This window comes from Scophthalmus maximus, chromosome 18 (genome assembly GCF_022379125.1).
Source record: "Scophthalmus maximus strain ysfricsl-2021 chromosome 18, ASM2237912v1, whole genome shotgun sequence".
Taxonomy (NCBI): domain Eukaryota; kingdom Metazoa; phylum Chordata; class Actinopteri; order Pleuronectiformes; family Scophthalmidae; genus Scophthalmus; species Scophthalmus maximus.
Window position 1 is genome coordinate 4402807 of NC_061532.1, and position 27677 is coordinate 4430483.

Here is a 27677-nt window from a genome sequence, read left to right on the forward strand (position 1 = left end):
GCTTCTCAATTTCTGTAATGATAATCTATTATGTTAGGAACATTTAAAATATATTTTGTTCAGCATCATTAGCAGTCTTCTTAAAAAAAAGGCTTTTCAGTTAATTTGAGATTTCCATTGAGTTTTTGTTCCCCTTACCTCAAGTATCACCTCAGTATAGCGCAGGCAAGGACAGTGCTGTGTGTCCTTAGTCAGAGTGCCACTGTACAGAACCTCTGGACTTGGTACAGGATTTATAAACCCCCATCTCATTAAATTAACATACGATTTGGTCATACAGTTTCTCAGGCAAACACAAAACGATGATACACCAGTTTTTTCTTCCGCCTACACATATTGATAGGAATAGACCTCTAAGAACAATACAATAAATGTCCAAAGACAACATAGACTGAACATAATTTCCATAAAGTCAAGTCACATCAAACTTTATTTTCAAAGAGCATTTCATGCCAAGGCAATACAAGATGCTTTACAGGAAATAGAGTGAAATGACTGTCACAGTCAGTCAAAACATTGAAATAAAATGCGGTTATTGCAGAATAAATGAAGGGAGGGTTTGTTGCAAGGTTGCGGCTGTATTGGGCAGCTTTTGGATACATGTACCTAGTATACCAGCATAAAATGAGTGTATCTTAAATAAAATAAAACGATTATAATTTTTTAAAGAGAAAAGGATTTAAGACCATTTTCAAGAAAATGTTTCCTGCAATGTAAACCTAATCTCAAGGCAAAGTCACTCCTCACATAACTTTTCTTGCGTAAGGGAGTGCTTTTTACTTTATTTTCGCTTGTTTGAATGCCATAGTAACCTTGGATTGTAAAGAATACATAGATTTGATGGCAGAACTGATATTATAGTTTTATATATCACCAACCAAAGCAGGGCAATGTTTAGCAGATCTTTTTATAACTGCTATGACTTAGCTAGAAGAGGAGTAGCTTTGAATTGCTAGTCGCTCTGAATGGGTGCCATATCTGCAGTGAGCTGACTAAGAAAGACAACCAACTTTGCAGATAAAAACAGACTAATGTTATTCTATGACTCGGCACATTAGCGTGTAATCCCAATCATTATGACTTGTTTGTATGTGCCAACAAGTATACAAGATAATTGTCATAGAAAGCTTGCCATTTGTATTACAGAAACTTGAATGAGGTATTAAGAACAAATGTGAAGCAAACTTTTCCCCTTATGTTACTTGCATAGGTATGACAATGGGGGAATTGACTGATGCCAGTGCTAACTTTTTATGTGGTAAATAGCTGGAATCAAATTTGGTCTTCAGATCTAACCCTGGGTGCCCACAGACAGCAACAGTAAGTTAATCCTTAATTTCCTGCCTCTCTTTGATGCCAGGAGAATACCAATCCTTTGTTATTTGCATCTTTGCTCTGACTGGAAAAAAATTGCTTCCTGTTTGCTCTGAACACACCAGACATAGATTTTTACTATTTATTTGCTTCCATTTTCAAGTACCATTACTCTTGTTATCAGGGATTTGAACATTATAATAATTATTCACCTATTTTTTGGTATAGGCACATATACACACTTGTAAGGTTCTGGGGTTTGCACACCAGCAGGTGTTTGCTGCTAAGCAATTCCAACACTGTGTAGACATGGTTCAGTCCTGTCCTGTTGGAAGGTGGTGCACAAGGCTCTGTATCTGGGTGTTCAGATTCTGTTACCCAACTTTGCATTCATGTAGTTTGAAACAGCATATAGCATTTTATTTTTTAAGCTGTTTAACAAGTGTAAAACAAATATGAAAATATTTTTCAAGTCTGCATTTAAAAAAATAAAATTTGCCCATATGTTCATAGATTGTTATATTTACTAGTGTTTAATTTTAAAGAGATACCGACTTAATGTGTCCAACTCACATATTAGCATTGGCAGAACTTGTTTTCAGTATATTTTGGCCTCATTAATTTTAAATACTTTAATATTTACTTCAACATAAATCATTGGAATAAAATCAATGTCTTTAAGAAGCAAAGACTAGAAGTAAAAAAAATATGCAAGATTTGTAATTTACGAAGTTTTAAACCTTCACCATCAGTTTGTATCCTTTTCACCCAGGCACTGTTCAGAAACGTTGGACTTTATATTTTAATAACCCCACCCAATTACCATAATTAATACAAATGTCTCTTGACCAATCACAAGAGGTATAGAACATAATTTTTGTATTTGGATAAACAAACAATATGTCCCTTATTCAGTTTTAAAAAGTTTCAAAGACACTTTTAAAATGTTAAGTTTTATTTTTACTAGAAAGTTGTATATACTGTAGATGCAACAATGAATGTGCTCTATGGACATGAAGCAAAAAACACAAGGCTGTGTCTAATATTTATAATTTGTTATTAATCTCAACACTTTGAAGGGTTATGGCTACTGGTTAGTTTCACATTCATTCTAGTTAAAAAAAGAAAGATTTCATCATATTTTAGAGCATTCAGTGTATTAACTGATGTATAACACGACAGAGAAAGTAAGGCCAAACTTCTGATGAAGAATAAACCTGCATTCCGTGTTTGAATTATCCAAAGTATGATGTGGACTTTTGACATACAGCAAATTGGTGTTCAATTTTCCTGTATGTTGTTATTTATAATGTCCCAAAACTGGTGAAAAATGCTGTTGATATTCAAATTAATACAAACAAATTTGGCACTGCTCTGAATTCATTATGACGTCATAACATCAAATTCCTCTCAGCGTTCTTGAATCTCTGCCATACGGTGTGTTACTTTTCGTCTTAAAGCTTACTGAAAGTAACGAAAAACCAGAGATACCGTCATGGTGTGAGAACTGTTGTGTAAAATCTTTGCTAAGCTGTTAACCTTAATAAAGGTCCTTGTTTTGTAAAAAATTACACAATACACTTTGAACCAGCGACTTACTTCGGGAACTTGTAATGTGTTCAGGAACTTCTAATGTGTGTTTGAGCTGAAAAAAAAAAATGGCGGATAGAGTCAGTGTCTGCGAACAAAAGAGTGAAGTCTGTCAAATTTCCACCTGAGAAGCAAAGGTGGGTGAAATAAGTCGCTTGAGTAACTGTATTAGTAAATGATGGAGTTTCAGGCTACTGGTTTCAGTAGTGCTAGTTTTGATTTGTTTTTTAAAAACAAAAGTTTAATGCACATCCAAATACTCATAATTATGTCTCCAGTTAGATGATGACAGCCTTCAATTAAAGGTGTGAATGTGCAGTTTGGTTATTGGTCCCTGAGCTACCTTAGACACACACACACACACACGCTCTCTCTCTCTCTCCCTTCCTGCCTGCATATTCTCACCTCTTCAACATGGGGCCTTATTATTTTCCCACAATAATCAAACAAAACAAATTAATGTTTAGTTAATGATCTGAACTATGACATATTACACCCACAGAGTCCAATTTGATGATCAACCTGGAACAAACAAGAGAGCTGAGTTGCTCTCAGTGTAAAACTGACTGATGGACTGCTTCCATTTGCATCATGGTGTTATGTGTTATGTGCACATAAGCCACTGGGCTTTCATGTTCATTATATTTCATGATAAACAAAAGAATGAGGCCTCATTATCTCTTGCTGACCACTTGCGGGTCATGTGGCAAAAAAAGTTCACCCTGGCTCAACTTTAGACCAACTTGAAGTCTAATACTTCCACAAAGATGGGCAAAATATAGTATACTGTACATTTGTATAGTTTACATTTTGTCTATTTTTGTGCCGATAGCTGATCAGCAGTAACAAGTCACAAGCAGGCCTGTCAAGCTTTGGATTTCTCTACATGCCGAAAATCTCTTTTTCTTGTTTGTTTTTAGGATAGTGTTTTTGTTTTTGTCTTTTGCCTTTTACAAAGACATAAACATCTGAATAAATATGCAAGGAATGCAGGTCCATCTTACCAACTCACTTGCCTCAACCCATCCTGACATTACCAATTGGTTTGTGAAATGTCCTTTTGAAGTCTCGAGTTTAGTATTTTGACCAGCATGAAGAAAAAAAACAGAAAAATAACCCCTTGGTTTTTGGAAACCAGAAGGAAAACATATTTGGGGGGAGCAGGGGGTCGGGCCTGACTGAAAGCTCGTCCACTGTGCGTCCACCTACACCTGCAACCATGCACCAATTGGAAATTACCAGCTGTCAATCACACTGCACACCCCAATGCATATTGTGCTTTTTCGTCTATTTTTCTCTAGAATTAACCATAATTTACGAAATAAATATCATGCTGTGTTGAAGAAGACTTGACACTAGAGACTGAAACATGAACTCCTCAGGAAAATGTTTACTGACCTTTTAAATCAAGTGAGAAGTAGAGTCACTTCCTCCTAGACTTCTACAGAAACAGACCTCTTTTTGCAACCAGGGAGTCGCCCTTTGCTGGTCTTTCAAGGGAATACGGGTTTTGGTGTCTACATTTATTTTCGTATACAGTCTGTGGCAGTTAGTACTAATTCTGAAGGCCATTCATGCTGCATCATTAGAAGTGAAGACATGACTAGAAAACATGCAAATAAATGCATTCAAATAGGGTTTCGTTGGAATGAAACTGCGCTTGGATGTTTAAGGGTGAAGAGAGAGCAAATGAGAACAAATGACTAATGCTGACAGTTTCTGGTGAAAAACCCTTTCCTTTTGGCATATTGTGAAATGAGGTAACACCATGATAGTTGTAACCGTAAGGTGCAACATGGTTATAAACATAAAAATATACTGTTGACGTAAAACTGTATGATAGATGTAGGCTTAATGCCATCATTTTCATTCAGTTCTCAGTAAGACGGACCTGTCAATCTACCTCTTGTGCCGTACGGTGGCCCTCAGAGCTCACAGCACTGCAACACTCCTCCACCTGTTTGAATATGTCCTGGCTTGTGGTTGTTCCGTGCATCGGTTTCAAATCCAATAGGTCCTCAGTAACAGACAACTGTGCATCCACGCCACGGATGAAAATCGCCAGCTGAGCTGTGTCCATTGTGTCCGCCTCCCTGCTTTAGCTATTTCCTCTGCTATGATGAAACTTGCCTTTACAGGTCCCTCAGTTAAAGATTTGGCTTGATGAAACATATTCTGCTGCAGTTGCATGCCTCTTTTCAGTTCAGTGACTTTCTGGAGTCTCTGTTCCCTGTCCATGGCTCCATAGTGCTCCCGGTGTGTTGTTTCAAAATGACGACGCAAATTATATTCTTTGAAAACGGCTATCGTCTCATTTCAAATGAGACACACAGGCTTCGCTCCCACCTCTCATGAAATTGTCTGCCTTCAGCATCAACTTTCCTTTTTTGTGCCATTCTGTTTTTTTCTACCTTGCTACCTTGCAGGTGCAGTGGACGGCGGCAGACCATCCAGTGTTGGCTGCACACAGAGCCTAACCGTAAACTACGCAAGTGTCGTATCTCTTTGAGAGGATGCGCCACTTGCGTAGCTTACGGCATAGGCACATTTAGGCATGTGCAAAAAAACTATATATATATATATATATATATATATATATATATATATATATATATATATATATATATCTAAGCGGGCCAAATTCTATTGAGGACCTAAAATGATATGCGGGCTGGATTAAAAATGTAAAAGGGGCCGGACTTGGCCCGCGGGCCTTGAGTTTGACACATTTGCCCTAGGGAGAGGTACCCATTCCTGAAAAACCTCCCATTGCTGACTGATGCTCTATGCCCACAGGTGCTAAGGTTAAGAAAGCTCCTCTTTCAAGCTGTTGCATGAATAAGAGTGTCTTTGTCATTAACTAAAACGGCAATAGGTGTGGTGGACCTTTTTATTTTGTAGAATTGAATAATACAATGAAACTGAAATACATTCATTATTAATTCACAACTTTGATCTGGCAGCTTTCCAAAGGCTTGTCATGCCATGCTTAACATAATAGCTGTGCCCAAGAGAGGAGAACAGGACAGACAAGAAGAAGAAATGACATTATATAACAAATGCTATTGTCTTTGGTATTCTTAGTCATAGAAAGGGTAAGGGTCTAGCCTCCTTCACATCTCTTTAAAATTACAAGGAGGGTTATGTGCTTGATATGTACTTGCGTGCTACCGGGGGAAAATCCCAGTCCCATTTTGGTAATAGTCAGAGTAGAAGATGATCAGAGACAAAAAAAATGATTGGCACTGACATGCAGATGTACTGCTCTTTGGTTTCTCCTTTCACACAGCTGACAACAGCATCTGAAGAAAAATGCCTTGAGAAATGATTTATACCATGAAACTGTACACCTCCACTCCACATGAGGTGGTTATTGTCTGTTGTGCCTGTGGTAAAACAGTAGAGGGGGATGCTTCATATCACAGAGAAAGCTTTGCTCAGATAGACGTTACGTACTAAACCGATTTAACATTTAACATAATCAGATGGTTGCAGAACAGATCATAAGCAGTAACAACTGGAAAATGCTGTTTAAATATTCTGTGAAGTCACGTGAAAACTCGAGGTTGGACTGTTTAACCTCTGTCTTCCCATTTCTAAACCGCTGGCGATAAGCCTCAGGAACCATCTCATATACCTTAAGAACCGCAGCTTTCACTGATTCATAATTCAAGGTATCTGTCACAGACAAAGCTGAATATGCCTCCTGCGCCTTCCCAGTCAATACACACTGCAACATGATTGTGCGATCGGCATCAGGCCAGCCCCTGGTGTCAGCCACTCTTTCAAACAGAGAAAAAAATGTTTCAGGATCCCTCTTGTTGAACCTCGGAACCAGACGCAAATTTCCCACCACATCAAAATGTGAAGAGGATCGGCCACCTGAAGAAAAATACAGTTATTGATCAACATTGATAAGGTTTATCCCAGTATCAAATACATCTGAAAATGTACCTTCAGTGATTTAACCATGGCTCTCTCAAATGCATTGAAAGTAGTGTGGATCATTAACGTCTTCCTCGGAAACGATCGGCTAAATTTTCAAAAGTGCACAGTAAAGATGATATCCTAGCAAAATGTCACAGATAAAAGACTATAGTAGTAGAAAGAGCCTATCACCAAAAACCTTAATGTGTGTTTTGAATATATATAAAATATAATTATAATACAAATAAGTAAACGAAATACTAATAATGCAATGAAGTGTGATGTGGTATACACAGTATGAATGAATATATTATATGAAGGCAAGGTCATTTGATAAGCATAATTGAGTCCACTACGGCAGATGGATGCAACGGCTGTTTAGGGCCGAAGCCAGTGGCAGCCACTGTGTGAATGTGTGAATGTGTGTAAGTGTGCGTGTGTGTGTGTGTGTGTGTGTGTGTGCGAGCGAGCGCTTGATGATGACCTAAGGGTTCGGTTGTTACTCCACAGTCCCCCATTTTCAATTATTCTTTTCAATTTTATTTGTTTAGCGCCAAATCAGAACAGACATTATCTCAAGGCACTTTACATAGTAAGGTCAATATCACAGAGAAACCCAACAGTTCCCAGAATGAGCTGCACTTGGCGACCGTGGAGAAGAAAAACTCCCTTTTAACAGGAAGACATTTCTTGCAGAACCGGGCCCAGTTGTGGCTGTGACTGGTTGGGATGAAAGTAGAGAAATGGGGAGAGAGGAGAGGTGGGTAGAATAATAATAATGCATGATGGGAGTTCCCCCAGAAGTCTAGGTCTATAGCAGCGTAACTGAAAGATGGTTAATAATGAGACGTCGGGACTGTCGTGTAAAACGAGCCCCTAGCTGTCGTAATGTATTTTATTTCTGTCATCACCTCTTCTGGCCAAAGGCACAGTTTGATATAGAACTTGACTAAAATCCCTCTTGATATTATGGTTTTGGTTTCCCTATATTCTTTTTGTTTGTTATTATTAATGAAGACCAAATGACAATCCAATTGATGACGCACACATCTCAACCGTCTCAGATCTTTTTTGAGCACAGACCCTTCTTTTATACTGCTTGACGGCATTCTTTGTTTCCAGCATTAAAGCCACAACAGGTATAACTTCATTCCTTTGTGTTACCCCATTGTTTTCTACAAATGTATATATATATATGGTCAGCATGTGCTGACCACTGACATGGAGAGATGCCATCAATGCAAATGATCTTTGAACACAAAGCCAGGGCGTCATCATGTGCCCTGCAACACATCCCCACCCCAACACACACTCACACTGGTCTTTCTGACCGATGTGCCCACTTGCTTTGACTGTAATACTGATACTACCTACATGACATGGAGTTGGATTTCTGTTTGCAAACTGCATCAAAGACGGGTTAATCATCGGTATAAAGCCAAGGTAAGAGCTTTTCATTACTGTATTTGTTATACTATCAAGCACTTCATTGTACTACAGTTAAGTGTAACCCTAGCATGAAAGCAACCCTAACCCTTGTGGTCACTTGTCCTGCCGCAAGAAACGGTTCAACCAGTATTCTGTGTAAAGGAAATCTTCCACGGGAGAGCTAATAGATGTGCTGCACGGAGATATCGCTACTTCCATGAATGACTGACTGGCTGCAAAGACTGAATACGTGATTTACTTTAACTGGGGAAATGATTCTTAACAAAGATGTAAGTTGAGGGGGTCCTGGAAACAGAAAAGTAGATTAACTGTATTTGTTTTTCAAACACTTAGTTGTCGATTAATGACAAACACATTTCAGATTCAAAAACACTGGACGGACACAACTTCAGATCTCGGAACTTTGAAGAATGGAAAGTATGCAAAACTTATCATGTTCCGCTTTTACCCACACCATGTCAGTCATCATTGTTTAACTCAAACAAACAACAGTTGAACAGGTACACACCTCTGACAGTGTCAATAATTATGGACATGTAAGCTTCAGAAAGTATAATTATTATTTGTCACATTCACACAATTTTTAATATACGTGGCATGTCTGACCCTTGAAGCTTAGTTTGTACACGCATTTGTGTTTCTGTTGGCTTAGTTAATGTATGTAAGCAGGAAAGTGTATATTCATTCCTCATTCCATTCACATGAACGTGAAAGTTGCTGTTCAGGGTTCGATAAACACCATATTAAAATGGCTTAAATGAAAATGTGGTGGTGATGGACTGTACCGCATCAACAGGCCCTTCACCATAATTGGTATGTGCCACCACTGATGTGGGCGAGAGTGAACAGTGCACTGTTATGGGAAGCAGCGAAAACCACAGCTCTTTGTTTGTTTTCATTGTTCCTATGGAAAGAGATGCAAACAAGTTCGACTTGCTATTGTATGAGCTTCCCATACTTTGGATAAGAGCGTCAGAAAGTCCAAAGTATAAACATGTTATAATAACGAGATGTAATACTGTCAGACTCAGTCAAATATAGACTGGAAGATGTTGAGACAGTTAACAACAAGCCAATTAGAACTACTGTATATGAGGACAATATTGTTTTAAATGTAATACTGTGTGAACAGGTAGGGCTGGGATTGCAATTGTTTATGTCATTCGATTGTTGAAGATATATTTGATTTTGAGAGAACAGTCACTCCCTCTACCTCTAGACCAATGTGCTACCAAAAGATTTACAGGCCAGTTATGAAACTGTTCCTTGAATTGATCAAAAAATTCCCATATGAGCTGATTAAAAACTCAAGGAGATGTTCAAACTTTAAAGTGATCAGTTAACGAATTTGAGAGCAGACTTTTAGTTACTGGAATAGTGCTAATTTGAAATGCTTTTGAAATTTAAAAATGCATTCATATTTACGCTCACTGACTAAAAGCCATACTAACACTGGAAAAGTTTCTCTCTTTGCTCTCAAAACACCTTCAGTTCTTCATTGCCTGGATTCCGATTTTTAAGATTCTGCTCCATGTTGACATGAATGCATGTTGACATGAATGCATCTCTGCAGATTTGTCACCTGCACATTCATGCTGCCACACCCCAAGAATCTGTTCCGCTTGCATTCAGATCCATGGGCTCAAATTAAGGTAAAAAAGGTTTTGCCCCTCGAAAGCGATGTTCACAAAATAGTCTGTTGTTGTAAACCAACATCCGTAAACCCCAGCACGGAAATTCCAAGTTTATGCATTTGCAGAAAAAACATTGCATTTCATCTTTCTTTTCTACAAATGTACATTTTATTTACAGGTTTGAATGGTTGATTTACAACTACAGTATAAACATTGAACCCTAATTTGAGCCCAGACATAGCTGGAGACTGGAAAGGTCATTGAAGACCAGTGTCATGTTGATGAAGCCAGCTCGAGACGCCTTTTGCTTTGTGACATGAAGCATTATCCTGCTGGCAGTAACCATTTGCTTCTAATGGCTGCATGTAATGCATCTTGTACATGGTCAGCAATAATACTCAGGCTGTGGGATTCAAACCATGACGGATTTGTATGAGGTGCCCAAAGTGTTTCAAGAAAACATTTCCCACAACATTACACCAGCAGTCTGAACTGTTGACACACCGCAGGATTCGTCCACAAATTCATGCTTTTGACTCCAAATTCTGAGCCTACCATATGCAGCCTCAACAGAAATACAGATTCATCAGACCAGGTTATGTTTTCCCGTATTTAACTGTCCAGTGTTAGATATTTAGACAGACAGGTGTACTTTATTGATCCCAAACATGGAAATTCTGGAAATAAAGTGGCTAACAGCAACAGGCTGCCACCTTGCACGCCACAATTTTGTGTGAGTCTGTTGAGTCTGTGTCCACTGCAGCCACAGACTTGCCCGACAGGAGTGGAACCTGATGTTTTCTTCTGCTGTTGTAGACCATTCCACATCCACCAGCTCGTTTGACAACAACAAACATGCCAGTGTGAGAAGTCACTCAGATTGATGTGAACATTAACTTAAAGCTCCTGACCTGTATCTTGTATTTTATGCATTGCACTACTGCCACATGATTGGCTGATTGAGTAATTGCATTTAGCAGGTGTACAGGTGTTTCTCGCAAAGTGTTCAGTGAGTGTAGGTGTTTGTGTATATGTGAGTGTATGCATTGTCACTGTCATCTGACATGTTGTTCCTGCCAGGGTAACAATGTTTTCCAAGGTCTGTCTGTTCCTGCTTGGAGCTGTAGCTGGGTACTTCTATCAGGTGAAGATGCTTCTCACTCTGTCGTATATACTTTTGAACAGGACTAATACCAAGTGAATGTTAGCCTTTGTAGTCTTTTATGATATATTTTATGTACACAACTGAGTCTCTCGTCTATTTTAAAAGTTGAAATTTAAATTATATTTGCCCGTTGTTTTCATTGCAGATTGTTGCAGTAGGTGAGTCATTTGTCTACATTGTCACATATATTTCCATAAATTGAACCAGAATTAATTTTGGAGCATATTTGATTCTTTCCAATGGTCGCAGTTAGTGGATTCACTCTGGGAGCAAAGAAAAATGAATTTGAACTGCAAGCGACTTGAGAACCTTTAACAGAGAGTCCATAATGGAGGAAGCACTCATTAGTTATAACTGTACCTGTGCCTGTGGCAAGTTGCACTTTTATTCATCCTCCTCTGTCAGAGTAACAGTTCTTCCAGAAAAAGTGCATTGGTTTGCACACAGTTGTCAGACAGGAGTCGATCATACATATAACTTCTGTCTTTTGAATCAACTCTGAACTTATTGTACCATTGATGACGGAGCTTAGCTAAGAAGCTCTCAGAGCCTGTTAGTGCTCCAGCTTCTCATATCTGCGGAAAAGGCATGTTTATGACATCAAATAAATGAATGTGCTTTTGTTGTTGGGCATTAGTACTTATTTTTTATTTACTACAGAGTAAATCCACCGCTTAGGAATTGATATTCTACCCATGACAATAGTGATTCAATACTTATGAGAACAACACAACTGAACACAGCAGCACCAAAAGTAGTTACAAATGTCTGTCTTGTTATAAAATGGAGGTTAGTATTCAATGTAATATTATATGACATACCTGTGCAGTGGACTGTAGTGAAACTTCAAAGTAAGATGGGCTTCAAGAATTTAGATATCTGTTGTAATGTGGTTGTAAAACGGTCTACCCAAGCACTACAACTGCTATAGTTGTACCACTACTTTGGCATACTCCTGCAACACAACTTACTGAAACTACTGAAAATGTCGGAATTTATGTGGTCAAATGTCTTTTGCAGATTCAACACCTACTGCCACAACATATATGAACACTACCACAGCTGCAACAGCAACCGTAACAAGTCAGTCACCTTACATCACTTTTTTTTTCTCCAAAATCTGTCAATATTTGACTGTAATTTATCCTCATATATCAGATGTTGCACTAATAACTGCAATAACTAGTATATTTTTTCATACTAGGATGGAGTAACACAGTTTAAAACCATACATTGATTTACAGTGATTGATCTTAAGTGGACACCTTATCCTTTTCAGTGTAATATGCCTAATTGTACTTTTATTCCAGATTCAACACCTGCTACAACGGAGTGGAACACCACAGCAATTGGAACAACACCAACAGTTGTAACAAGTAAGTATTCAGAAACCAATTGTAACAAAAAAAAGCTTAATCCAGTATTAGTATGGTGTTCCTTATGAAGTGAAGCTTGGTAAATGTATTGATTGTAATGATATTGCTAGTGATTCAATATTTATAGCAACAAAACAGCTGAACACAACACCAAAAGTCTGTCTTGTTGTAACAGTGTAGTTAGTATTTAATGTACTTCAACAGCTATAGTTGTACCACTACTTTGGGATACTCCTGCAACACAACTTACTGAAACTACTGAAAATGTCGGAATTTATGTGGTCAAATGTCTTTTGCAGATTCAACACCTACTGCCACAACATATATGAACACTACCACAGCTGCAACAGCAACTGTAACAAGTCAGTCACCTTACATCACTCTTTTTTTCTCCAAAATCTGTCAATATTTGACTGTAATTTATCCTCATATATCAGATGTTGCACTAATAACTGCAATAACTAGTATATTTTTTGATACTAGCATGGAGTAACACAGTTTGAAACCATACATTGATTTACAGTGATTGATCTTAAGTGGACACCTTATCCTTTTCAGTGTAATATGCCTAATTGTACTTTTATTCCAGATTCAACACCTGCTACAACGGAGTGGAACACCACAGCAATTGGAACAACACCAACAGTTGTAACAAGTAAGTATTCAGAAACCAATTGTAACAATAAAAAGCTTAATCCAGTATTAGTATGGTGTTCCTTATGAAGTGAAGCTTGGTAAATGTATTGATTGTAGTGATATTGCTAGTGATTCAATATTTATGACAACAAAACAGCTGAACACAACACCAAAAGTCTGTCTTGTTGTAACAGTGTAGTTAGTATTTAATGTACTTCAACAGCTATAGTTGTACCACTACTTTGGGATACTCCTGCAACACAACTTACTGAAACTACTGAAAATGTCGGAATTTATGTGGTCAAATATCTTTTGCAGATTCAACACCTACTGCCACAACATATATGAACACTACCACAGCTGCAACAGCAACTGTAACAAGTCAGTCACCTTACATCACTCTTTTTTTCTCCAAAATCTGTCAATATTTTACTGTAATTTATCCTCATATATATGATGTTGCACTAATAACTGCAATAACTAGTATATTTTTTGATACTAGGATGGAGTAACACAGTTTGAAACCATACATTGATTTACAGTGATTGATCTTAAGTGGACACCTTATCCTTTTCAGTGTAATATGCCTAATTGTACTTTTATTCCAGATTCAACACCTGCTAAAACGGAGTGGAACACCACAGCAATTGGAACAACACCAACAGTTGTAACAAGTAAGTATTCAGAAACCAATTGTAACAAAAAAAAGCTTAATCCAGTATTAGTATGGTGTTCCTTATGAAGTGAAGCTTGATAAATGTATTGATTGTAATGATATTGCTAGTGATTCAATATTTATGACAACAACACAACTGAACACAACAACACCAAAAGTTGTTACAAATGCCTGTCTTGTTATTACATGGTAGTTACTATTTAAAGTAATATTATGTGACATACCTGTGCAGTGGACTGTAGTGAAACTTCATAGTAAGTAAGATGGGCTTCAAGAATTTAGATATCTGTTGTAATGTGGTTGTAAAACGGTCTATCTAAGCTCTACAACAGCTATAGTTGTACCACTACTTTGGCAAACTCCGGCAACACAAATTAATGAAACTACTGAAAATGTCAGAATTTATTTTTGTTAAATGTTTTTGCAGATTCAACACCTATTGCCACAACAGATATGAACACTACCGCAGCTGCAACAGCAACTGTAACAAGTCAGTCACCTTACATCACTATTTTTCCAAAATCTGTCAATAATTGATTGTAATTTATCCTCATATATCAGATGTTACATGAATTACTGCAATAACTATTATATTTTTTTATACTAGGATTGAGTAACCCAGTTTGAAACCATACGTTGATTTACAGTGATTAATCTCAAGTGGACACCTTATCCTTTTCAGTGTAATATGCCTAATTGTACTTTTATTCCAGATTTAACACCTGCTACAATGGAGTGGAACACCACAGCAATTGGAACAACACCAACAGTTGTAACAAGTAAGTATTCAGAAACCAATTGTAACAAAAAAAATTTAATCCAGTATTAGTATTTTGTTTCTTATGAAGTGAAGCTTGGTAAATGTATTGATTGTAATGATATTGCTAGTGATTCAATATTTATAGCAACAAACAGCTGAACACAACACCAAAAGTCTGTCTTGTTGTAACAGGGTAGTTAGTATTTAATGTACTTCAACAGCTATAGTTGTACCACTACTTTGGGATACTCCTGCAACACAACTTACTGAAACTACTGAAAATGTCGGAATTTATGTGGTCAAATGTCTTTTGCAGATTCAACACCTACTGCCACAACATATATGAACACTACCACAGCTGCAACAGCAACTGTAACAAGTCAGTCACCTTACATCACTTTTTTTTCTCCAAAATCTGTCAATATTTGACTGTAATTTATCCTCATATATCAGATGTTGCACTAATAACTGCAATAACTAGTATATTTTTTCATACTAGGATTGAGTAACCTAGTTTGAAACCATACGTTGATTTACAGTGATTAATCTCGAGTGGACACCTTATCCTTTTCAGTGTAATATGCCTAATTGTACTTTTATTCCAGATTTAACACCTGCTACAACGGAGTGGAACACCACAGCAATTGGAACAACACCAACAGTTGTAACAAGTAAGTATTCAGAAACCAATTGTAACAAAAAAAATTTAATCCAGTATTAGTATTTTGTTTCTCATGAAGTGAAGCTTGGTGAATGAATTGATTGTAATGATATTGCTAGTGATTCAATATTTATAGCCACAAAACAGCTGAACACAACACCAAAAGTCTGTCTTGTTGTAACAGGGTAGTTAGTATTTAATGTACTTCAACAGCTATAGTTGTACCACTACTTTGGGATACTCCTGCAACACAACTTACTGAAACTACTGAAAATGTCGGAATTTATGTGGTCAAATGTCTTTTGCAGATTCAACACCTACTGCCACAACATATATGAACACTACCACAGCTGCAACAGCAACTGTAACAAGTCAGTCACCTTACATCACTTTTTTTTCTCCAAAATCTGTCAATATTTGACTGTAATTTATCCTCATATATCAGATGTTGCACTAATAACTGCAATAACTAGTATATTTTTTCATACTAGGATTGAGTAACCCAGTTTGAAACCATACGTTGATTTACAGTGATTAATCTCAAGTGGACACCTTATCCTTTTCAGTGTAATATGCCTAATTGTACTTTTATTCCAGATTTAACACCTGCTACAATGGAGTGGAACACCACAGCAATTGGAACAACACCAACAGTTGTAACAAGTAAGTATTCAGAAACCAATTGTAACAAAAAAAATTTAATCCAGTATTAGTATTTTGTTTCTTATGAAGTGAAGCTTGGTAAATGTATTGATTGTAATGATATTGCTAGTGATTCAATATTTATAGCAACAAACAGCTGAACACAACACCAAAAGTCTGTCTTGTTGTAACAGTGTAGTTAGTATTTAATGTACTTCAACAGCTATAGTTGTACCACTACTTTGGAATACTCCTGCAACACAACTTACTGAAACTACTGAAATTGTCGGAATTTATGTGGTCAAATGTCTTTTGCAGATTCAACACCTACTGCCACAACATATATGAACACTACCACAGCTGCAACAGCAACTGTAACAAGTCAGTCACCTCACATCACTTTTCTTTTTCCAAAATCCGTCAATATTTGACTGTAATTTATCCTCATATAACAGATTTTACACTAATAACTGCAATAACTAGTATATTTTTTCATACTAGGATTGAGTAACCCAGTTTGAAACCATACGTTGATTTACAGTGATTAATCTCAAGTGGACACCTTATCCTTTTCAGTGTAATATGCCTAATTGTACTTTTATTCCAGATTCAATACCTGCTACAACTGAGTGGACTCCCATGGCAATTGGAATAACACCAACAGTGGTATCAAGTAAATATTCAGGGATCAATCATTACAAAAAAAGGTTTATCCAGTATTAGTATGGTGTTCCTTATGAAGTGAAGCTTGGTGAATGTATGGATTGCAATGAAATTGTTGTTGATTCAGTATTTATGGCAACAACAGATCTGAACACAACACGAAAAGTCTGTCTAGTTATAACATGGTAGTCGGTGTTATATATTATGATATTAATGATATTTTATATCATTTGACATACCTGTGCAGTAGACTGTAGTGAGATGGGCTTCAAGAATTCAGATTTCTATTGTAATGTTGTTGTAAAATGGTCTATCTAAGCACTACAAAAGTTAGTTGTACCACTACTTGGGTTAGTGTTTGACTTGAGGTTGTTTGACGTACACCTGCAGTAAAATTTACTAAAAATGTCAGCATTTACATTTTTGTAAAAAAAAAAACGTTCAGCACACTTATTGCCACCACACATATGAAAACTACAACAACTGTAACAGCACCTGTCAAGCACAAGTCAGTTACATTCCTTCACTCTTCTTTACAAAATTCCGTATTTATTACTCCTGCAGTACAACATACTGAAAATACTGAAATTGTCAGCATTTACATGACTCAATAGACATTTCCGTGCAAAATGCCTAATGGTAGTTTTATTCCAGATACAACACCTGCTCTTACGGACAGGAACACCACAGCAATTGCAACAACATCAACAGTAGAAACAAGTAAGTATTCATAAAAACAATTAAAAGTTATTAGTTTGGTGTTCCTAATAAGAATATTGTCAGCAGAACTTATGTCCCTTTGGTATAACATGGAGGGTTGGAGTTTGACTTAAAGGGGCAGTAAGCTATTTCAATCTTATACACTTTTGTAAAATTCAGCAAATTTTTCTCATAATATTTCTCAACATTTCTTTCTTAACATGACACTTATCTTGACCCTTTTTCACTATATTTTTTTTTTCCAGATTCTAATCCTACTATGGATTTGAACACAACAACAATTCCAATAACACCACCAGTTGTAACAAGTAAGTATTCAATAGAAAAAAGTGTTAAATCAAAAGTTTAGGCCATCTGGGCATGAACATCTATATCTTATTCACTGTCAACAGAAAGTCAGAATATAAAGTTCTTTTCAGACATTGAAACTATACTAAGAAATGTAACAATAAGCAATTTTCTTTTTTTCAGATTCAACATCTGCTGCTACTCCAGCAATGAACACTACAACAGCTGTAACACCAATACTTGGGACAAGTAAGTGTTTGAAAATTACTTTTTTAAATGTTGTTTTACTTTTAGACTTTAACAGTGTGTGCGTGTGTACTGCTACACTGTAACACCCACACGTCTTCGCATGTAAGATTTCCCTTTTCAGGTTAATACATAATCATAATATGGTCTTTTCAGACTTGATGACAGTTATTACAACCGGTGTGAACACCACAGCAAATTCCGCAGCACAAACAACAATTGTAACAAGATCTTAAAAATAACAGCTGTTACATGAAGTAACATTTAAGTTAAAACAGTATATGAAGAGGGCTTTATTGTTAATGTGCATTTTTTTACATACTCCTCAAATAAATATGTTGTAAAATTATATTTTAAATTCTTATGTAAAATGATCTTTGCAGATTCAAGTCAGTGCTATTCTTTTGTACAATAGCACATGGTAATATTATTGTTTGCGCAGACTCAACACCTTTTGCTAGTACACATTAAAAAAATTACAATACTCACAACCACAGTATACCACCAACTGTAACTAGTATGCACTTACGAACACTGCAACACTCAAACCTTTAAGTGTATTAACAAATTCATATTTTCATTTTTAATTAGTCATATTAACTTGAAGGGTTTTTACTTCATCATAACACAACACCAACAAGAAGTAAATGCCTTAAAACAATTATTAAAATATAAAAAATAATTATTAAAATGTCAGTAAGTCATTTGGGAATGATTTATTTCATTTTCTTTTGTCAGAAGTAAAATACTGTATTTCTATCAACACTCCTTCCAGATTCAATACGTACTACTGTGACAAATGTTAACACTACAACACATAAAATAACACGAACACCTGTAGTTACCAGTACATTTTTAGACAGTATTGCGCAGCATTAATGTAATATTTGTTTTAAAATGTCAATTCAATATTTGTTTGACAAACAAAAACTGAGTTGTTCTTTCCTTTTTAAGAATAAAATGTTAACTACATTGTGTTTAAATAAATATAAAATAAAGATATTAACACATAGTTATGGAAAGGACTTTACAGATTAACCACCTGTTACTACACATTGTCTTTTTGTTTCACAGATTCAACATCTGGTACATTCATATGTCCTAAATTTATCCTCCTGTATCAGATTTTAACTATTAGCGTGACAAACTAAATTATAAATGATTATTTTCAGATTCAACAAAAAATGCTGAGTTTATTCTAAAAAAGTTTTTAAATGTATATTTAATCATTTACTATGTTTACTAAGACTATATTTATACCTTTTTTTTTAAACTTCCAAAGACATTTTGGAATCAACAGCACAATGAAATTAAAATCAACTCTGAACTCTTAAATCAACATTGAGCTTGTATCTTCAACAAAAATGAGGGTGTCCTGATAACTTAATCTTAATCTATGATTAAAGGGATAAAGCAAAAACAGTGCTGTAAACTTAAATTAGGGGGGATTCGCCTTCATTTTAATTCGTTGGTTTTTCATTTGTTTCTGTGTTTAGTGGCTGAATTTAATTATTATTACTCACAAAGAAGTTATTGGAATTAATTGAAAATTCGCCTTTCACAAAAAGATCTTGTCCCCATGAAATGTTCCTCTAAAATACCTGTCAATATGAAACACAATTTATTAGATTCTAACTTGCATTAATCACTTAATATTAATGACAATCACATAGTAAAAATAGTTTCTAACAATTCCATCTCTAATTGCAGTTCCAATCAGTCCCTCATTCTGAACTTCTTAAATGTGAAAGAGAAAGGAGAAAAAAATGATTCATCTGGCAGAGGAACAAATCACCCTGACACAACTACAGAAAACGAAAGCCAGAATTCAGAACCGCCTAATAAAACTTCAAACTTTATTATTTTTATTATTTTAATCTTCTTTGTTCGTTGTGGGTCAACAAAAACAACTAAATAACAGTTTAAACGACATTTAAATAGAAAGGGGAGTATTGTTGTCTTTGCTGTTTCATCGTATGCTGAAGTCATAACAGTAGATGTAAACTCTCTGGGCAGATAGAAAATTCTACACTTAACCATCAGATACTTTAGCTGAGCCCACTGATTCCAACCGTGTGCTTTACGACCAAAATGTATCGAACCAGCAACCATTCAAATGTTTGTATCAAACAGCGTCATACACCAATCATTGTTGTCACAGAAAGTTGTGTTTTGATCCATAAATCCACTTCTGTTAGCTAGCACAAAGACTATTTTTGAAATGGCTTTGACCTAAACAAGATCATCACAGTTTGGGATGGCTAACTTAACTAGTTCATGAAATGTTCTCTAAAATTCTAAAATCTAAAATTAACATGAATCATTCCAGTTAGGTTTAAAGTCTGAGTTATGCAACATGCTGGACTTGTACAGTTCAATCCTTTTGATATTGCCAAAAATAACATATTGATATTAAATTATCCATGCATTTGGTTAACACTTGTTTGAAACTTTTCAGCAATTAATTTTCGAAGGATTTTACTTTTTTGCAAGCATTTACCACAACCGTTGTTAAAAGCAAATGCCTAAAAATAATTGTAACAGTATAGAATTGAAACAGTTGAAGAAAAAACTGCAGTAACTCATCTCGACTATGAAACACTACAAAACCTAAATAAAATGTCAGTCAGTGTTTGAATCAAGATTATATGGTAGATTTATGTGTAAAGTGTAGTTAAATAGTAATAGCATGTTTTTACAAACTCAATAACTGCAGCCACAAGTATCTGAACACTGCTGCTTTGGGCCCCTGTGGCCAGCAGGGGGCCCCCAAGAGCAATGAAATGAAATGAAATGTCCCACAAGAAAGTTCGATTTTTATGTAATTGATTTTATTACATACAAGATATATTATTTCAATAGCAATCATACAAAAATGCAACCTTATGTTACGGGCTGGGAGCTTATACTGGTTTAATCAATTCCCACAGCCTCTGCCAGAGGTCATGTTGATGCTCGCGTAATGTAAATGATCTGAGAGATACAACCACAGTAGTTGATTGTCTTTCTGCACTCTTTTTCAAAACAAAAGCAATTAAAATGGCTTACTCGTTTACGATAATTGTATTGTCTGTTTGTTCAGCACACCAAGTGCAGCAGACACTCAGTACTGTATCACTTTGAATATTAAAGTGCAAAAATTAATACGAGACCCCTATTGTGAGTTGGCTACTTTTAAGATTTAAAACCATATAAGCATAAAGACTGACATTGGTATAATGTGAGCAACACAGCTAAAACTAATAAAGTTGATTAATGGGTGTGTTAGATTTACAGAAGGTGTGCGAACGATCAAGCATTGAAAATAGTATTGGTGGTGGGGGGGGGGATTCTGATTAGGGCTTTATATAGGCTAGGGCTGGCTCTGCTCACACCCTCAACTACAATTAAAGAATACAACTAAAGAATATTTATATTTTTCTTTCAAGTTTCAACACCTGTTGCTACAACAGATAGGAACACTACCACAACTTTAACAACAATAAGAAGTTCATCAACAGTTGTCTCAAGTAAGTGCTTAATTGATCTAGGCATTCATAATTGTGTTCTTTATTTCCTTAAATGATCTTTCTAATGCATTAACTTTATCATTGCTACACGACATCTGAGCACTATCACCTATCAAGTATCCTTACAATGCCCTTGCTTATTAATTATATTCAGTATATATGCATTAAAACCTTTTTAAAATAAATAATCATATACAATCAGGTTTTCAATTCCATTCCATTGGTTTAACACATCTGAACACTACAAAATCCACAAACTCACCCAAAATTAGTCACCATGAATTTTTTTAAAAAAGGCTTGAAAATTTCTCAAATTTTTTTCTTCTTCACTTGCAGGAGTTGGTGCAATAAGGCTTTCTTTAAAAAAAAAAAGTTTTATTTGCTATATTTACGCTGTTGTAGATAATAATTATATTTATATATAAAGTATATATGAAAAAAATAAATAACAAACATTATCTTGGCTTAATTTTAGTGCTTTAGTGCACACATTTGAACGCAATGCCTACAATCTCACCATCATTATGGGTAAATTTTGGAATAAATGGAGGTTAATGGTTACCTAGCTGTTTAATGGTTGAAATTGGCAGATTTTATTTTTCAGTTTATTATTTAATTATAAAGATAATTTTCGGATCTAATGAAGTGAACAAAACAATACCAACAAAAGTTGTAACATATTTAAATATGTGTGAAGTTATAATACCCACTCCTGTGTAAGTTTTAACTGCTCTAAAAGATTTTGTTTTAAATGACTGTAAATATTAATGAACTGTTGTATTTTCAGCTACTAATATGACCGGCCAAAATACCACAATTGGCTCAACAATATTAGAAGTTGCATCCACAGGCCTTATATCAACTACTAGTAACACTGCTACTACCCATGTCCCCAACACGCCGGTAACCACATTTAATACCACTACCCCAACCACGACCACTACCACGGCTGCTACCACTACCCCCACCACGACTACTACTACAACTACTACCATTACCCCATCCAAGATTACTAGCACGGCTGCTACTGCTTCCTCCACCACTACCTTCACCACGACCAATACTACAATTACTACCAGTCCCACGGCTACTACCATTATCCACACACTTTGCTTCCCAAAGCTGCTCAAAGCTTAATTGTTCAAAAAACATTTGAGTAGTTTTGACAATAATGGCTGTCTGGTTTACACTTAACCACTGACTGGCAATGCAAATAATTAGTAAAATGAGCGTTATGTTTCTTTCTAGGAAGTCCAAGATATTAGAAAGAAGGCCACCATAAACATTATCTGCCTTAACATTACAACAAAATAAAATGCTTATTCATAACTTTGCTTTGATATTTTTCATCTTTCAGTTTTCAGTGTGGAAATGCTAATGAGATTAAACAAGGAATACACAACAGAATTGAATAATCCATCGAGTGCTGTGTTCAAGAATTTTAAATCACAGATTGATTCAGTGGTAAGTGCAATGTTTACACTACTGAATTTTGACTTGCATTTTCAGTTGTATTTATATGTTATCACTTATTATATTTCTCCCACAGTTACACGAGCAGTATAAAGGAATCCCAGGATATATCAGTGGTTTTGTGACAAGATTCAGGTACAGTATGGTAATTCTGGAAATAACATGAATTTGAACAGGAATCATAACCCATTCCACATCACAACTTTGGCTTTTCTCACTCAGTGAAGGAAGCGTAATTACAGACTTTGTTGTAAATACAACACACCTTGACTTTAATAAACTGGCGGAAGAAAACGAAAAACTCCCAAAAACAATGAAACCTGTTGCTCCTGTCATTGGCTCAGTTTCTGCATTTTACAAGAGTAAGTACAATAGTAGTCAACAACCATTTTGTTTAACTTTAAGGAATTCCTGACTGTTCAATTCTGCTTTATCCAAAGGTCCAACTTCAATCACAATTCCAGACCTCACTTACACTGGTAACACCATGTTCCTGAGGTGTGAGCCTCCAGACAATTTTAATCTGGGACCAATTTCTAGTTCCAGTTGGAAATTTAAAGGACGGGAAATTAAAGATGGTGAAAGGATTGAAATAACTACATCTAACAATCAGTCTATGCTTAAAGTTATCAACGTCATTCCTGCAGATAGAGGTAAGTCAGAGCTGGTTGAATTTATAACTGATAAGAAATCAATAAGAGATTACTATACAACTTGTCTAATACATTATTTATCCAGTATACACCATAAAAACTGGGTTCTATATGTTATGATACAGATACTGTGAAATAAAAAATCACATATTGTACATTAGATGTGATATATACAGTATATTATCATCTATACAACATATACTCACTACTAAAGCATTGTAAAATTAAAGTGGCAATAGGTAAGTATTCAGGTTGGAGAAGTGAGCCCAGTCGTACGTGACATGTTCTCACTCGCACCCTGACCAACAAGCACACAGAGGACTTGGGAAGAGGGTCACACTGAATGGAGTTTTTATATGGTCCACCGTTAGCCATAGCTATGTTACTGTTCAAAGTTGCTTTTTCCCTCTTGAGATAAAATAAATTTAAGATGTAATAAAGATGTCATATGAAAATACAGTATTTAATCAGTCATAGAGAAATATTAATACATTTGAACCATTTCCCCCTCAATGTATATTTCTTGATTACAGGACTTTACAGTTGTACTCTGAGAAACAAAACAATTAATATCAACCAAGAAGGATTTGTAACGGAAACTCAAATCATACAAGCACCTGTTGTGCGACTACAGGGTGAAGTTAATGTAAGATGCCAAAATGGACAGATACAACCTCTTAAGTGTTGCGTGCAGCGCCCCTACACAGTCAAGTGGTTTCAAGGCATAGTCCCGTTAAACTCGGGTAAGTAGGAACTGACACTGAAAACTCCTTATCCTAGTCATTCTTGCGAAGTTTGACAAAGCTTTTAACTGTTTATCTAATTAACAACACTGTTACATTTTCACAGTTCCTGTTACAGATGGAAAAGCCAACTGCATCAAGCATGATTATAAACTAGAAAACTGCAGCGGATCGCAAGAAGATAAGATAACTTTTATATGTAGGGTAGATAACCCATCAAGTTATGAAATGAAAATGACGATGACCATTTTCAGAGACAGTAAGAGCAAATTTGAAAGTGTAATTTTTTCTGCTGTTTTAAGCATCTGTGTCACTAACTGATTATTTTCTGTTAAGAATCAAAATGCGATGATGCTCAGTATGGGACTGGGCGAGTTGGTGACAGATCAAGCATAGGGTGTGATGAAGGTCAAGAGGGGAGCAAGACTGCGGTATGTCAGGAAACAGGAGAGTGGAAACTTGAGGTGGACACCTGCATTGTAACACAAATCAAGGAATTACTCATTGATTCACAGGTAGGTGAGCTACTGATCAACCAAACTTCCTGTATGCTGATGAACACGGATGTCATGATTAGCTCTGGATATTTGTCTATACATCAGTCTTTCACCACTCATTTCCTGTCACCTCTCTAATGTCTACTGTTTAATAAAGACATAAATTGCCCCAAAAATGAAAGAGGCTTGTGATTTTAGTTACGAACAACACTCTCAACATACAAATGGCACACAAGCAACAAGCAACTTGAACAGCCAAAACTTGTCCCTCCATATTTTGAAAATGTAATTTGGAAAAAATCCTCTATTTCCTCTCCAGAATAGCAAAGTCTGCCCTGCATTTGTGTAGGCCACAAGAGTCACAGTGTGGTTTAAAGCAGAATCAAACGTCCCAACAAGTGTCATGCATATCTGGATAGTGACGAAATGTGTTGTCAACAAAGTTGTTGGTGTTTTCTTTCTTTCAGGATTTGGATGTCGAGGAAGTGACACAATTTGTATTGAATCTAAGTACAGTTGTCCACCAAGAAAAAACTGAAATTGCAAATTCATCTGCAACCATATCAGCCATTGTTGACATTCTAAACACTATTGCAAATGTTTCGACTGCCGTCAATAAAACAGTAATGCAGGTAAGTTAAACCCTCCACTTTTATCATTTTCGTAAAGGATATGTAGAATTTCAGCAAAATTACTTATTGACTTTTTGATGACAATGTACCATCACAGTGAAATTTCCTCTTATCTGCAGAATGTACTAGAGACTATTGATGTCCTCATTAGTGAAGATGCAAGAGACTCCTGGGTAATTCTGAATGCAAATGATTCCCGCAATACCAGCTCAGCATTATTGGGTTCAATGGAGACTCTTTCCAGTGACTTGGATGGAGAGTTTGCCATTGCAACTCAACGGATCCTGCTCAACAGAACCACATTTAACAACAACTTCATGGCAGACCTGAACTCCAGCGTCGTCATAGACATTCCCAACACCAGCATGAGCAACATTTTTATAACTACCATCCTCCTATCCACCCTAAATAATGTTATGCCACCACGGAACTCCACCTTTGATGTTACACTCTTCAACGCTAGCAGCAACGAAACTGCCATCAATGCAGTTGTGGTGCTTATCAAAATAAATGCCACAGTTCAAAAAGTCCTCCTGAGATACAACAAGCTGAACAGCTCCTTGACACTGAATCCACAGTGCATCTTCTGGAACTTCACACTCTTTGATAATTTTGGTGCTTGGGATGATGAGGGATGTACTTTTGTTTCTGACATAAACAACACAGTAACCTGCAGCTGTAACCATCTCTCCTCCTTCTCAATTCTGATGGCAACGGACATCCCTCCATCACTAAGTGAAGCACTGGATATAATCACTTACTTTGGGGTAGGGACATCTCTGGCAAGCTTAGTTATATGTCTTCTTATTGAAGGATATGTTTGGAAAGCTATTACCAGAAATAGCACTGCTTTCATTCGTCATGTTTCCTTAGTTAATACCGCCCTGTCCCTGTTGATTGCTGATATCTGTTTCATCATCGGTGCCTTTATAGCTAAGAATCCCCTTGAGAATCCAGGGGAGGACTATGAACTTCCACTTGGACTATGTAGCACAGCAACATTTTTTATGCACTTTTTCTACCTTGCCCTTTTCTTCTGGATGCTCGTGTCAGGCCTTCTGCTCTTTTACCGGACAGTCATGGTCTTCTCTTACATGTCCAAGTCAGCCATGTTGGCCATTGGTTTCTGTTTAGGCTATGGCTGTCCTCTGATTATAGCTGTTATCACTGTTGCTGTCACAGCACCAGGGAATGGATACATCAGGAAAGACAATGCTTGTTGGCTGAACTGGATTGAGACAAAAGCCCTTCTGGCCTTGGTGATACCGGCATTGACCATAGTTTTAATCAATATCTTTATTGTAATTGTGGTCTTGTTCAAAATGCTGAGAAGAGGTGTAGGTGAATCTGCCCAAACAGATGAAAAACATACACTGGTGGTCATTGCAAGATGTGTGATCATTTTGACTCCTTTATTTGGACTGACCTGGTCTTTGGGAGTGGGGACCATGGTATCATCAACAAGTAAAGGACTCCATATTGCCTTTGCATTCTTCAACTCATTACAGGTATTTGCAGCCATTGAAATACGAGGCAGTATTTTTGTGTAATAAAACATGTTTTATTTTCCCAATCTGATTAACAAATACGCATGCTTGATTTCCCTTAGGGTTTCTTAATTTTAGTGTTTGGGACACTGCTCGATTCAAAGGTATGTTGCTTGGAATATGTGAAAACTCAATGTCACTAAATCCTACACACTGAACCTGTAACCATTTCCCACATATATGGGAGTGGTATCCATCTTTTCATTTTAATTCTAGAAGCAAGGTGTATTTCCCAAATTGTGAAAACTCTTCAGTACTAGTCTTGCTGATTACTTTCCAAATTGCGCAGTAGTTAAATACCCTCCATTTTGACATTGACATGTATTTGGTTTTGCTTGTAGACTCGTTCTATCTTCTTCAGTAGATTACCTTCAACAAGCACTGGCTCTAATACGAAAAGAGTAAGTGATCTCCTTTTTTTAAATATCCCATACACATTTTCTACTACTTACTATATACATTTGTCAGATTTTCTTTGTATGTTAATGCATCCTGCATGTTTATCCTGCAATGACTTCTCACATGTTTTTTTCTACTATAGAGTACAAGTGCTGGTATTTCTTCTTTAAGTGGAACCAATTTGATAAGTAGAATACTTGGAAGAATAAGTAAGTTGTTTTACTTTGAGAAGCTTTCCTGCTTACTTTAATGAGTTTTCTTATCAACAATTTGTTTATCTTTCAGATATCTACCATGTCTCACAAGCTGGAAGCTCAAGCAGTAGTGGTGCATCACAGTCATTTGTTAATATATGAATCAATGCAACAATCTGTATAATTAAATGTGTTTCATGAATGATTTATAAGATCCGTCATGTATGAGAATTTTGGATGCATAATCACAGACATGGTCTTGTTGAAGTTCACTGAGAGGATA

The 27677-nt window shown here is 36.3% G+C and overlaps 2 protein-coding genes across 2 annotated transcripts; both read left to right on the forward strand.

The window, feature by feature from the left end:
- The first annotated feature begins 12133 nt into the window (after positions 1 to 12133).
- Positions 12134 to 22393, forward strand: LOC124849605 (cell wall protein DAN4-like). The gene is made up of 9 exons (XM_047328847.1): positions 12134 to 12162; positions 12390 to 12455; positions 12755 to 12817; positions 13045 to 13110; positions 13700 to 13765; positions 14195 to 14257; positions 15133 to 15198; positions 21176 to 21256; positions 22044 to 22393. The coding sequence occupies exons 3-9, from the start codon at positions 12781 to 12783 to the stop codon at positions 22391 to 22393; spliced, it is 729 nt and encodes a 242-aa protein (XP_047184803.1). The 5' UTR covers positions 12134 to 12162; positions 12390 to 12455; positions 12755 to 12780.
- A 212-nt stretch (positions 22394 to 22605) lies between these two features.
- On the forward strand, positions 22606 to 27677 carry LOC118290442 (adhesion G-protein coupled receptor F1-like). The gene is made up of 12 exons (XM_035618131.2): positions 22606 to 22720; positions 22806 to 22864; positions 22952 to 23382; positions 23916 to 24125; positions 24232 to 24384; positions 24462 to 24640; positions 25090 to 25254; positions 25374 to 26762; positions 26864 to 26905; positions 27143 to 27202; positions 27343 to 27409; positions 27486 to 27677. Exons 3-12 carry the CDS (start codon positions 23217 to 23219, stop codon positions 27554 to 27556), a joined length of 2502 nt encoding a protein of 833 aa, XP_035474024.1. The 5' UTR covers positions 22606 to 22720; positions 22806 to 22864; positions 22952 to 23216; the 3' UTR covers positions 27557 to 27677.